Consider the following 13,846-nt stretch of genomic DNA (forward strand, 5'->3'; position numbering starts at 1 on the left):
AAACATTTCATATGTCTTCTCTAATGAGGTCCTCCACATCAGGGGTACATGGAGTGTTTTTGTCTCATCAGACTGAGTTAGGAGTTTTAGATTTATTTTTGCTTTATTTTTATTCTGTACTGGGAAATATGATATATAATAGTGGTGCATGCCATTTATTTATGTGGTAATCAAATATTTTAGTAATATTTTTAATCTGAAGAATATATTTGTGATCTAAAAGCCAGTCAGGAAATCAGGCTGACCACCAAGAATCACTTGGTGTCAATGTTACTGGGGCGGGGAAACCAAAATATACCCATATGAGATCAGTTCCAGAAGATTCCGACATTGTTCAAATGCGGAAATCTAAAACTGATAACTGATACCTTCACCATATTTCACTCAGATTGGAAGCCTGTTCTATCTGTCTCCTCGCTTGCATAACCACTGACTGCTGCCTGCAGCACTCGTGAAAAATCATCTGTTGTGTTTTGTTATTGTCAGAGATTGAACATGTGTGTGTGTGTGTGTGTGTGTGTGTGTGTGTGTGTGTGTGTGTCTTGATGCTCATTTCCTCTGGTGAGATAAACAGGGTTCAGTTCTGAGCCCACTTACTAAGAACAATCAGAGAGCCCTTCTGTTCTCATCTAAAAATAATTCTGTCTCTGTATCTTTGTTCTGGACGAGTCTGCCTACAACCCTCCCGTTTCATAAAACAGCCAGTTTGGCTTTGCACCAGCAAGCGTTTGTGTTGCCAGACCTGCATGTAGATTCATTGTCCTGATGCTTTTGCACGATAAAAGGGTTGGATCTGTATTTTTGCAGGCCTACTCTTGACTGTCACATTTGAGGGTTATCTTCCTAGTTCCTCTTTTATATGACCAGTACTATATAGAAAGTTAATATTTGTTATATTTTTGGATTTCAAATATTATTTCAATAGCAACAGTACAGGGAATTCATGCATTTTTGACCTTAGTCAGGAGCAGAGATGTATTTTATCAATAATTTGTGACCGTTTCCTTTGAGTTGTGCAATCCTCTACCACAACCAGTAAAAGTCTGTCAGGGTTTAGTGTGTTTGAATAATTCTTACTAAATCTGACATTAAGCAGACACAGTAAGACATATTTCAGCTTACAATGATGTGTTGGAGCTGGTAGTGTCTTATGCCACACGATATAACTGTTGTGGTGTTTAAATGACTTGTTAATTTTAGATTGTTAGAAATGTGAAAGAGCTTGTTTTTTTTCCTCTGCAAATCAAATATGATGAAATGTTCATCCACAAATTACACGAAACATATTCTTATCTTGTGATTTCTTAGTTGTAAGTGTGTTAGCCTTTGAGGGATTATATCATTGAATTGGTTGATTAATCAGTTTGATCTCAGGTCTAAACACAAATGGCTTCTCTCCACCCAAGTAGAGCTATTAGTGATAATTGCACCCATAATGCATTTGAAGCCCTCTGAGATAAAGTTGTCCTTAATTTCCTAATGTCCTCTGGATCCAGCTGTGTGAAGCCTTGTCCCTGCTGTGGTTAATGACAGCTCGTGCCAGGCTATGTGACTGTAGCATCACACCCCTCATTTACACGCTGCCCATTCGTCAGCCCTGTTTATTTTAATGTGACTGTTCATTTTGTTTATTTTTTTGTAGACTTTGGCGATGCTCCACATTTAAGTTATTTTGAACATGTCTCAGTTTGCCAAACTATAGGGAATTTTCATACATCTAATTGTCCATTATCAAAATAATATAGTAACAGTTCCTGAGGAGCTCTACTGTGAATTGTCCACCAGAAGTTACATCATACTGTCTATAACTGGGGTAACTGTTGTCATAAAACCACAAAGATAAATAGATGCAGACATGAACCTTTGTTTCTTTTTTAGATATTTGCAGCTTGGCACAAATCTTGCTGGTTGCCGACTTTTCCACCACATGGTTGTGGGACAGCTGAACTTAACTCAGCTGGTGTTGATTTTCCATTGCAGGTCTTCCTCAGAATAGGGTTGTCACGGTGTGAAAATTTGACCTCACTGTTATTGTGACCAAAATTACCACGGTTTTCGGTATTATTGCGGTATTTTTTTTAAACGTGCTACATTTTCACACAATTAAATAAACCCTGTATGTCAGGAAATATTGTCCTCAGTTTGTGTCTAAATTTAGCCTAAAATGTGTTATTTTGTAATTATGTTGTTTATTTGTTTACATTTTTCCCCTTTAGTCTTTAAAATACCAATATTTGCCCATAACTTCTTATTTTTTGTCTGTTTGATGTCATAATTTTAAAAATATTAGAACAGATGATACTCAGTACTCAAGTAGCCTTCTAATCAGATACTTTTTTACCCTTACTTGAGTAATAAACCCTATATCAGGAAAATATTGTCCTCGGTTTGAGTCCTTCCAGTGAGCTTTGCAGATGTGGGGAAATGTCATCAGGCAGTAATCATTGTTAAATTCATAATTATTCTCGGAGAGAGACCAACTCTTATCTGCCCCTGGGAGCCCCATAATGCATAGCGTCATTTCAACATGGGGGTGTCCGCGACACGGTTTATATACAGGTAGCGGCGCTGCGGCTGCTTTATATAGCCACCCGTTGCATTCTCCCTCAACCCAAATCCTCTGATCACGCATTTTAGGTAGAACGCTAACGTTAGCTTGCCTTGCGTTGACTGTAGAGTTGTGGGTGATGGTCACGCAGATGTGTCATGAGATTTGAAGCGTTGCTGCCTTTCACAGACACTTTTTCTGCACGTGCTGCAAACAGGATAGCCGTCTTCTATCAACTGTCCCTCGGCATTCTTCATATATCCAAAAAATGCCCGTACTTCCCACTTTGTCTTCTTTGAGGGATAAAAAATGTCCTCCTGAGCACTGCCGTCTCCTCCTTTGGCCATTATTTCAGCTTTAGCTTCAAGAAAGTTTTGGTCATAAACAACAAAACGCACATGTGCCGCCGGCAACTTCAGCAGATGATACGGTGGCTGGTAAGGGTCACCGCGCCTACACCGCAGCCACGGTAATCCACCGAGATAATATAGTATTTTTAAAACAAGGCGGTTATTATTATTGTCAACTTTTTTACCAGGGTTTACCGCTACACCGGTTACCGTGACAACCCTACCTCAGAATGGATCATTTTTTGGTACCATCTCATCTGGGGTTCTACATTAGTTGAGCTAACACTAAGGAGTGTAATTCTAACAGGGAAGATGACTGATTGATGAGAGATACTTTGCTTTTCAAATTAACAGCAGTATGTCTTCAGCAGCACTTACCCCCACCCGTGCACAGGCTTTAAAGAAATGGGGTTTATTCAAATCTGCGAGAATTGTGGGCAAACAAAAGATATGGAATTTAAATACAGCATGTGTGAGCAGCACTTATTGCATGTACGTGTGGATGAATTCTACCCTAATGTGTGTGTTTACGAACCTGCATTAAGGACTAATACTTGATATTTGTTTGTTCCTGTTGACGAGAGACATTTTGTAGTGCACATAAACAGACGATGTATTGGAGCATTTTAGCATGCTGCAGTGATAACCTGCTGTTCCTATCTTCTATGAGGGGACACGGTGTTCAGTGGAAAAAGGCAGAATTACTGTAGAAATACCAAAACCATATTTGTTTCTAGTTCAAAAACACGGAAACGCCAAGCTTTAGTACAAATTTCTCATAAGCTAATGTTAAAGATGTGGAACACTAAAACATTTTTTAATGATTATTTCTGATCATAATTGGTCACTCTAGTCTTTCATGCAGGCTGAATATGAAAATGGTCTCCTACACCTATCTCCTGCATGAACTTCTGTTGGACAATAGATGGTGAAGCCTGACAGATCTACAATACGCTGTCACTTAACATTCAAGGACTCACCCATCTGACTCGAGACAGGAAAGGCTGTTGTTGGCTTAGTGTCCAATAAACAGCAGAGAACATCTCTGCTTTTAGAAGCTAACTGTTAGCATTAGTAATTTCACCACACAGCAGATCTCCTCCAGGCTTGTGATATTTGTGGAGATAAAACGTCAACGTTGCAGAGCAAACAGAGTCGGTGGTAGAGTTGTGCTACTGTTAGCCAGTTAGAGGCGAGATGTACAAATACCAGGAAATAAAACTCCTAAATCTGCTGTGTTAAGCTCTTATCTGATGTGGCTCACTGGTCTCACACCTTTAATAATTCAGTAAAATGGTTGGGTTTACGTTAACGGGCCTTTTAATTTCCCGGCATCCTCCTTGCTTTCTGTAATTTTAGTCATAGATATCTGGCCATTTGAAAATCATACTTTTTCATGTATTCTTCAGTTCCAATCTTAGCTTGCATGAATGGTGTAGTATGTGTTTATGACTATGTTACACATCCTTCAGCCTGAATGTTGCAGTGAAAAACTGCCCTGAGTTCAGTGTTTGTGTTTCAGGGTGGAGTTTCAGAAGCCTAGCCTAATGTGGTGTTTGTTGGTGTTATCATAGGCTGTTGGCTTTGGAGTGACAACCCTGACGCGGATGGATCAAGTCACTGGAGATTTTTTTTTCTGCAGACGTTTTACTAGAATGTAATAGGAAAATGTTATTTTGACCTCAAAATGTTCTAATAAAATATAAAAAAATAGTTTGGGTTTTTGAATTTGCTACTCATGCCCCCAAAATAATCCTTTATTTATTAATTTTTTTCCAAGAGGTGTCATTTCGTAGTGTCGTGTTGCAAGAAATCTGTGCCGGAGCTCTGCTTACTGTCAGTGCAAGATGCTAAGCTGTAAGATGTTCTGTGAAATGAAAGTGCTGTGCGTAAGAAGGGTTCAATTTTATCATTTGGTATGGATTTGTTTTATCAAGTCCAACACATTTAAAATGGATGCAAGTTTGAAAAACCAGATTAAGTGCAAAAACAATCTCTACATTTCTGAAAATTACAGCAAATGTTGGAAGAGCAGTTTGGGGATTTTATTTCTTTTCCAATTTTGTTAAAGATAATAAAATTTAGTTTAGATGTTTATATATTTTTGTCCAAAAGCGTCAGCAGCACCATATATACTTTTAGGTTCTGCTATTGTTATTAGGGATGCAAGTTTTCCAAAATTTCTTTAACCGGTTATTGACGCCCCGTAACGCCAGTTAACTGGAAACCAACCCCCCCCCCCACCCCCCCGCACACTAACATTTGCCCCCGCTCTGTAAATATTAACGCTTTTTCCATCTACTCTTTTTAATATAATTTTGATGCACAACTAAAGTCCCACACTCGTTACATTTATTAACAAAAGGTAAAGAGAGAGTGGGATGACTGAAGTGCCTGTCAGACTCAGAAAAAAAACCCACTTTAGTTTTCTTGCATTAAACTAAATAATTACACTGACATTTCTTTATTTTACCAGACAAATTAGGAGTCAGATGCAAGCAGGAGGTGTCATGGCCGACTGACCTGTTGCTGGTCTCGATTCGGTTTGCTGCACCATGTTCTGCCAGGCTCAGCGCTTTGATGTGAGGCTTATTGTGTTCTAAGAATAAACTGCTCTCATGCTGTTTGCTAACTGCTTCATGTCTAAGTCGATGGTTTGAGCACATTTGTTTGTTCATGTGGCAAGCTCATTTCTTCTTCTGTGGTTGCCCAGTAAACATGTTTAGATAGTGGCACTCTTGCGCCCTCTAGTGGCACAAAATAATTTACACCCCCAGCACAGCAGCAGGACTAGAAGCAGTTTACCAGGCAAAACAATTTAACCGGTTACGTTAATGGCAATTAACCAGTTAACCGGTTTTATTAATTCTACCTTTAAAGTGAAATTTCTGAAATAAACAAACGTTTTCATCATATTCTAGGGATGTAAGAAAATATTGATATGGCAATATATCATAATATTCTTTCATGTGATATAATATCGATATTCAAAAGCCTTCTATCTAATTTTTGGCAGAATTTACATGCAAACATTTGTGTTTTTTCTTTTCTTTGGTGCAATTCAAACGGCGAATGCTAGTTGGCAGCAATGTGCAATGGGTTTTGTTTCCACCATTGAAATGTAAATTACTCTGTTATGGTTCAGATACCCCATGTTAAACATGTTAAGTATCAGTTAGAACTGTTTACTGAATATTCCTACAGTAAATTCAGTCTAAAATTATCACTAATAACGTTTGACTGAATGTATAGCAATATATTGTGATACATTTTATCATCTCCCCTGTGTAGATATGTATCGTATTGCCAAAATTTCCCCACCGCACATCCCTACCATATTTAAATTTTTCATGTTTCACCTGTATACTTTTGGAGATGCAAACACAACATGTTTTTCTTTTTTTTGCAAAATGTTATATGGACTAGGGAAAAAAATGAACCATGTACTTACCCTAAACCTACCCTGGTCATTTCATTTATCTTTAGTAGCCATACATAGTTATTTTTAAGGCTGAATTTTGAAGATTTAGATAGACATTATGTATTTCAAATAGGGATGCACAATATATCGGCATCGATATCAGTATTGTCCATGTTGGTCTTTTTTTAACATATTGGTATCTGATAAATAAAACTGGGTCGGTATTAAAACCGATATTTTTCCCATCTTGTTTTCATTTTTTTATCTGTTTCAAAGGGTGATTGGGTGATGTGTATTTGTTTAGTCATGTAATAGTGATTGGAATAATCTCAGAAGCGTAAATGTGTGTGTACATAATGTAAATTCAGCTTTAATTATTTTCATTCTATACAAAATCTGCTGCTTTTAGAAGCAATAATGTCAGTATACCGGTATCGGCAAATATCTATTATCGGCCATAACAGTGATATTAATATCGGTATTGGCCCCAAAAATTTCATATCGATGCATCATTAATTTCAAAGAAAGTTGCCGAATTGAAATATTCTTTGTCAATAAGACTCAGTTTTTACATTTAACATTTGATATCTGTGCAGCTGTACTTGTACATTTAGTTGCAACTAGTTTATCTTGTCTGTGGGGGTCTCTCTGTAAGTGGCTAAATAGAGTGGCTTGTGGATGGTAAGCCCATCTGCTTTGGGTTTGGTAAGGTAAAGGTCATAGTCCATGCTCTCCACAGTGCTCGTTCTTTCAAGGCCCTTAAGCTGCTTACCATATCAGAGTCTCTTTTTATCCCTCCAGTAACAATGACCACCTAGCACAATGCTCTGAACAGAACTCACGAGCTGTAAAAGTTTTTTATTGGGATGCACAGGAGTCTCGTTTTAGTCAGATGTTTATTGACCTTATCACTTGGAAAACAAGACAATATTGTTGGATAGTGGAGAAAAAAGCTCAGTGGTATGGCATGCCAAACATTTTATTTTTACCATGGTCCTCTCTAGCAAAAATAACATTTAATATATTGACATAAAATATGTCTTTAATTTCCTGCAATGTTAAACAGCCATGTTTAATATATGCTGTTACTGCCATGTAATGACAATATCTTTTTAGTTTTTGCATCATTGGCAACAAAACAAACCTAAACAAGATGTGTGGCAGATGGATATTTATTTTTAAATTTCTGGTCTGTGTGTTACAGGTCTGCCTATCTTTGAACCATCATAATGATCATCACTGACTTGGGCCTGAACTTTACACCTGCTCTGATGGAAAGACACCATTGACACAAGAGGGTGCAAACATCCTGGATGTCTTGACATACAGGACTAGAATAATCCAAGATGGAGAAAAAGAAAATCTGCCCACGCCTTCTAGACTACCTAGTTGTTGTTGGAGCAAGGCAAGTACCAAACACGACTTCACGGTGAATTAGGCTTTGTTTCATGTTTATCTGAATTTAACATAAATCTTCTCACTCTTGGGAAGAAAAACAAAATTGTTTATGGTTCTGATATGTGCCTTCTTTTGAAACTGATTTGTTTCTTAGGCAACCGAGTAGTGACAGTGTGGCCCAGACCCCTCAGCTCCTTCGTCGCTACCCCCTTGACGACCATCATGACTTCCCACTACCACCAGATGTGGTGTTTTTCTGCCAACCAGAGGGGTGCCTGAGTATACGCCAGCGCAGGGTCAGCCTGCGGGACGACTCCTCGTTTGTATTCACTCTGACTGACAAGGACTCGGGAATCACCCGCTATGGAATTTGTGTCAACTTCTACCGATCCTTTCAACGTGGACATCACCGTACTCGAGTGGATAAAAGTAGTCACACAGAGACTACTGCACAAGCAGCGGAAACCGCCAATGATGTGTCTGATGGCAGCAGTGGAGGAGAACCCACTGTGGTATCGGCACCCATCAACTGCGAGTCAGCACTTCCACCTGTCTCTGAAGAAGAAGGTGGGCAGCCAGATGTTGAACAAATTTCTGGAAAGTCACCACAGCAAAGACGGAGTGGGGCGAAGGTGGCAGCAAGAAACCGCAACAGCACACTGACCTCTCTGTGTATCCTCAGCCACTACCCCTTCTTCACCACTTTTAGGGAATGCTTATATATTCTCAAGAGGCTAGTGGACTGTTGCAGCCAGAGGCTAACTCAACGAGTTGGGCTCCCTCGCGCCACACAAAGGTAAGGACTGTTTTGACTGGCAAATGTGCACAACTGCGTTCCTCAAATTTTGGATGTAGATGTGCACTTGTTTGTATAAGTTAGGGTCACTGTCAACACGAGTTCCTGCAGTTGGATTATTTAATTTGAAGTGGTGCTTACAAAGTTTCTGTTACAACATTACCATTCTCACTGGGAACCCACTTCTGTGACAGAGACGTTGTCCATTTCTCAATATGCATACTTGTTAGAACTTGTGTAGGGATGCAAATTTTCCAAGATTTCTTTAACTGGCTATTGACACCACGTAACGGTTAATAGTCGGTTAACCAGAAACTAACACCCCCCGCTCACAAACATTTGCCCTCGCTCTATAAATAACACTTTTTCCATCTACTCTTTTTAATATAATTCTGACGCACAACTAAAGTCCCACACTCGTTACTAGGGCTGCAACAACGAATCGATAAATTCGATGAAAATCGATTACTAAAAGCGTTGGCAACGAATTGCGTCATCGATTCGTTGTGTCGCACAACTCTTCCAAAAGCGCCCTCCCCCCTCCCGCCCGCCGTTGCGCGCAGACCAGAGCAAGTCAGATCAGCGCGAGGGAGAGCCGCAGATCAGCGCGAGGGAGAGCCGCAGATCAGCGCGAGGGAGAGCCGGCAGATCAGCACGAGAGAGAGAGCCGGTACCAGCAGATCAGCACGAGAGAGAGAGCCAGTACCAGCAGATCAGCGCGAGGGAGAGCCGGCAGACTTGCGCTGCTGCGAACCGGTTCCGCATTGTTGCACAGCGATCCAGGCATGCTGCTTCCAGCGCACGGTCCATTCTCAAAGTGGCGCAACCAAAAAACTATAATTAGCACACGATCGTTCATGTCCGCACATGTTCTCTATTTTCTGTCTTATTTGTGCCTGAAGCTCGCTACTGCGGAGCTCATCACCTGTGCTGTGGTGATGTCACCTCACGCAGCATCGAAAACGCGCTCTGCGCTTTTCGGTCAGGAGATCCCTTTGATCTGCTCAAAAGTAACTGATGAGGTGAAAAGGTAAGAATCCAGGCAACAGATTTTCTGGAGAATTAAGAGGAGATGCAGGAAGATGAGAGACAGACAGGACAGGAAAATAGTTCAATAAAAACAAGAAAACAAAACAAAGTGTTGAAAAGTAAAATGTAGGTAGATTTATCTCCACTACACGTTTTTACCAGTAAAAAACAATAAGTTATACACATGTCATATTTATACATCTGATACAATTCAGATCACCTTCCAAACTCAGTCACACACCCAGGGCCGTTTCAAGACATTTTGGGGGCCAAGGCAAAATGCCCCCCGCCACCCCCCCCAATAACTGGGCTCCCCAGAAGCCTCTGTGTAATTCATGCCCTCTCCAGTAGTGTTAGTTATATGGTGTTTATAAAAGCCCCTCAGACATTACTGACATGTTCTAATATTATCAGATGAAAAACTAAATTATCAGACATGCTGTCTCATCTGCTGCTTTTATAAACTTGCAAAAAGTAACAAAACCATTTGAAAGCCACTATTTGTGGATTCTCTGAAAGTTTCCATGGAGTGTGTGACAACTTATTTTTTCATTGATCCTATCGTCTAATCTCACAGCTGAAACAAGCATCCTTAATAATCTGTGCACAGGAAGCTTATGCTGTAGTAAAGCAAAAGGTATAATAATTTATTATTAATAAAACCTTGTTGCAGCACTAAAGCAGAAAAATTAGATTTTGCATTAAATATGCAAAATATTTACATATGAATTGTTTTAGAGCCCTTTTATTGGCAGAATCTGATATTAATTTAGTTCTTACAAAAAATGGGTCCCAACATGGTTTGTGTGGCGTTGCCATAGTGTGACGTCATAGGCACAGATCCCCTGTCCTCTTGTTTGGAAATGGAAATATGGTCACCCTACATTAAACAAACTGTCCACCCGGGCTTTTGCACTGCACAGAGAAGCTTCGCTGCCTACGACTGAACGTCAGTTGAGAGTCAGTCACATGCAGACTGACCAATGAAGAGAGGGCCTCAAGTTAAGACCCTCTCCTCATTGGTCAGTCCACACGAGGTGGGTCAAAGGTTACTCTGGGCGGGTTACGTGTTGTCAGGCATTCAAGTATTGAGTATATTTACTGCATATTACAGTAAAATATTCTGTATGTGACCACATTATGGTGATCCTTGGGTCGTGATGATGGAGCCCTTGAATATTGTTGCCCAGGGTACAACAAAGTGTTAATCTGGCCCTGGTTCCGCCGTCACATTCCCGCAGAAACTGGTTGATCACACCGGGGCCAGACTACTAGCGTGTGGTTTTACAACCACAATGTCCTCAGAAGCAAAAACGCTTTTAAAAGGGAGGGAGGAGTCCTAACTGTTGCTGCAGGCATGTTGTGTGAGAGTGCAGTTATATACTGGTTAATATATTTTTGGGTTCAGTTGCTTTCATGTGGCCTAATGTGAGTCTATTTGGGATCATTGGAATGATCAGCAGCATTTCTTGATGTGACTTTATGGCAGTTGCCCAGGGCATCATCGCAAGGAGGATGGCATTCATTTACTTTTGTTTTATTTGGTATTTTTTCAGTCATTTTTGGAAATAGTGATCAATTTTGATTAATTCACAGCCTATGTTTAATTACATTTAAAATAAATGTCAACAGATGAGATCAAACAAAACAGATGAGAATTGCCCTTAAGCTGTTTAACTTGGACCAAGCATTTTAGGTCACAGATAGATGTAGCTTAGGGTCTCTGTCTATACACCTTTTAAGACAATTTAGGTGATGGCATGTTGTTTTTCTGCTATTGAACTGTTTTCTAATAATGTTGTGTTAAATAAAGTGAAGGAAGGAGAGAAATAACGTTTCCCTAGCAGTTTTTAAAAATTTCCCCATGTAATCCGATTAATCGATTAATCGTGTCGAGACCCCATCCGATTAATCGATTATCCAAATAATCGTTTGTTGCAGCCCTACTCGTTACATTTATGAAGAAAAGGTAAAGAGAGAGTGGGATGACTGAAGTATCTGTCAGACTCAGAACTTGTTGCGCAGTGGACTGCCAGGCATCAAATACACAGTTAGGGATGGGTACCGAATTCGGTACATTTTAAGGTACCGACCGAATTCCACATTACTGACTGAGCACCGATTCACTTCATTTGAAACGGTGCCTCCTTTCGGTACCCGTCCTTCACAACGTGAACTTGCCTAGACAGCTGCGCATGCGCAAGAGCTTTATGTCATCGGTCACTGCGAGCGAGTTGTAAACAGAGCAGCATGGTGGAAAGAACGAAAGCTAAAGCTTGGGTCCACTTCACTAAATGTGATGGGTAACTGGGTGATGATGAAACCAGCGACAACGATCTAAGTGAGACATCCTCATCTTAATCTGCTCCGGTAGGTAAATAAAATGTTTAAGATAACGTTAGCTTGATTTGTTAGCTTCCGTTTCACTAATGGTGCGTTCGCTTTCTCTTCGGAACTCCGAAATTCCGACTAGAAGAACATGAACGCGCTCTAAAGTTTGGCTTCACTTTACTAAATGCGATGGGTGATTGGGTGAAGATGAAACCAGTGACAACGATCTAAGTGTGAGGCAACATCGTTTAAATCTGCTCCAGCAGTTAAATAAACTGTTTAAGATAACGTTAGCTTGATATGTTAGCTTGCTATGCCACCATTGCTATCATCTAATGGTGCGTTCACTTTCTCCTCTGAAATTCTAACTTCCCAGTAGGAAAAATTAACTGAAAAAGGATGGTAAAAGGAATGAAGATACACAGTAAATTTAGTTCACAGTAAAGATGTTTGCTTCAATTTAATTATCAACTTATAAAACTACAAGGACAATGTTAAAATACAAACCGTTGTATGTTATTTATTGTGATATTTATCAAATATGGTTATATATTGAGAAAAACATATATTTAATTATAAAAGAGAATTAAAAATAATAAACACTCAAAAGTATCGAAAATTGGTACCATTAAGTACCGGTATCGATTCGTAGGTACCGGTAATTAGTACCGGATCGATTCAAATGTCAAAGGTACCCATCCTTGCGATTGTGCATTCTGGAAGCCAAAGTCTTTAAAAAATGCTTAGTTTTCATACATTGAGCTAAAAAATTACACTGACATTTCTTTATTTTACCAGGCAAATTAGGAGTCAGACGCAAGCAGGAGGTATCATGGACCTAGGGTTGGGCATCGTTTGATTCCAATTCTTTCAAGACATGCTTTAAATGAGCCAGCTAACCACAGGTCCTACTTGATGAAATAATCAACTTCATTATGACTTTTAATTCTATGAACAACAACGTCACCTTCATTTAGACAAAAACATGTTTTGGAGACAAAAAGATTATTAATCTGTGCTGCACACAGGCAGCTGGTGTGATCAGCTCTGAGAAGCGTTGATCACAAGCATTGATCACAATTTGCAGATCACGTTTACTTTTCACGTAGATCGGCCAAGGATTCCTTTTCCGTTGGCATTCTAGGAATCAAAACTAGGAGTCGAAAAAAAAAAACTTTGAACAATTCCGGGAAAAACTAACAGTTGGAACTGGTTCCAATCGATGCCCGATACTCGATGCCCAACCCTATTAATGGCACAATGACCTGTTGCTGATCTCTGTGCAGTTTGCTGCGCAGTGTTCTGCCAGGCTCAGTGCTTTGATGTGAGGCTTATTGTGTTCCAAGAATGAAATAACTAATTATAAACAACTCTAACGCTGGCTTTTTGCTAACCGCTTCATGTTGGAGCACATTAGTTTGGTCATGTGACGAGCTCCTGTCTTCTTTTGCTGTCGCCCAGTAAACATATTTGATAGCGGCGCTCTTGCACCCTCCAGTGGCACAAAATATATTGGACCCAGCGCAACAAAAGGACTTAAAGCAGTTAACCAGGCGAAACTATTTTACCCGGTTACAACATTAACAGCAGTTAACTGGTTAACTACGTACATCCCTAAACTTGTGTACTTTTGAAATGTCATTGATGTTGGCCCAAGTACTGATCCAGCCTTGAGATACCCAGGACGAATCTCATCCACCCCCGGGGCTCCGCCGCTGTGTAGTTGTTTGACTACCTCAGCAACTTCTGCCCCCGAGATTGGACAGTCCATCCCCAGGTCTCCCGGCTCTGGCTCCTCCTCGGAATGCACAAAGGTGGGATTGAGGAGCTCCTCAAAGTATTCCTTCCACCGCCCGATTATAGCCCCAGTTGACGTCAGCAGCTCCCCATCCCCACTGTAAACAGTGTGAGCGAGTTGCTGCCTCCCTCTCCTGAGGCGCCGGACAGTTTGCCAGAACCTCTTTGGCGCCGAT

At 40.2% G+C, this 13,846-nt stretch overlaps 1 protein-coding gene across 11 annotated transcripts in view; it reads left to right on the plus strand.

Annotated features, from left to right (window-relative positions):
* Positions 1 to 13,846, plus strand: part of madd (MAP-kinase activating death domain) — a 65,968-nt gene that overhangs the window by 1,255 nt on the left and 50,867 nt on the right. For all 11 annotated transcript variants that reach the window (XM_015953888.3, XM_015953892.3, XM_054732242.2 and 8 more), the window contains exons 2-3: positions 7,524 to 7,724; positions 7,872 to 8,513. In XM_015953888.3, coding sequence (XP_015809374.3) covers positions 7,666 to 7,724; positions 7,872 to 8,513 — 701 coding nt within the window. In that variant the 5' untranslated portion in view covers positions 7,524 to 7,665. The remainder of the gene's footprint in view (positions 1 to 7,523; positions 7,725 to 7,871; positions 8,514 to 13,846) is intronic.

This window comes from Nothobranchius furzeri, chromosome 9 (assembly GCF_043380555.1).
Source record: "Nothobranchius furzeri strain GRZ-AD chromosome 9, NfurGRZ-RIMD1, whole genome shotgun sequence".
NCBI classification, from domain to species: Eukaryota; Metazoa; Chordata; class Actinopteri; order Cyprinodontiformes; family Nothobranchiidae; genus Nothobranchius; species Nothobranchius furzeri.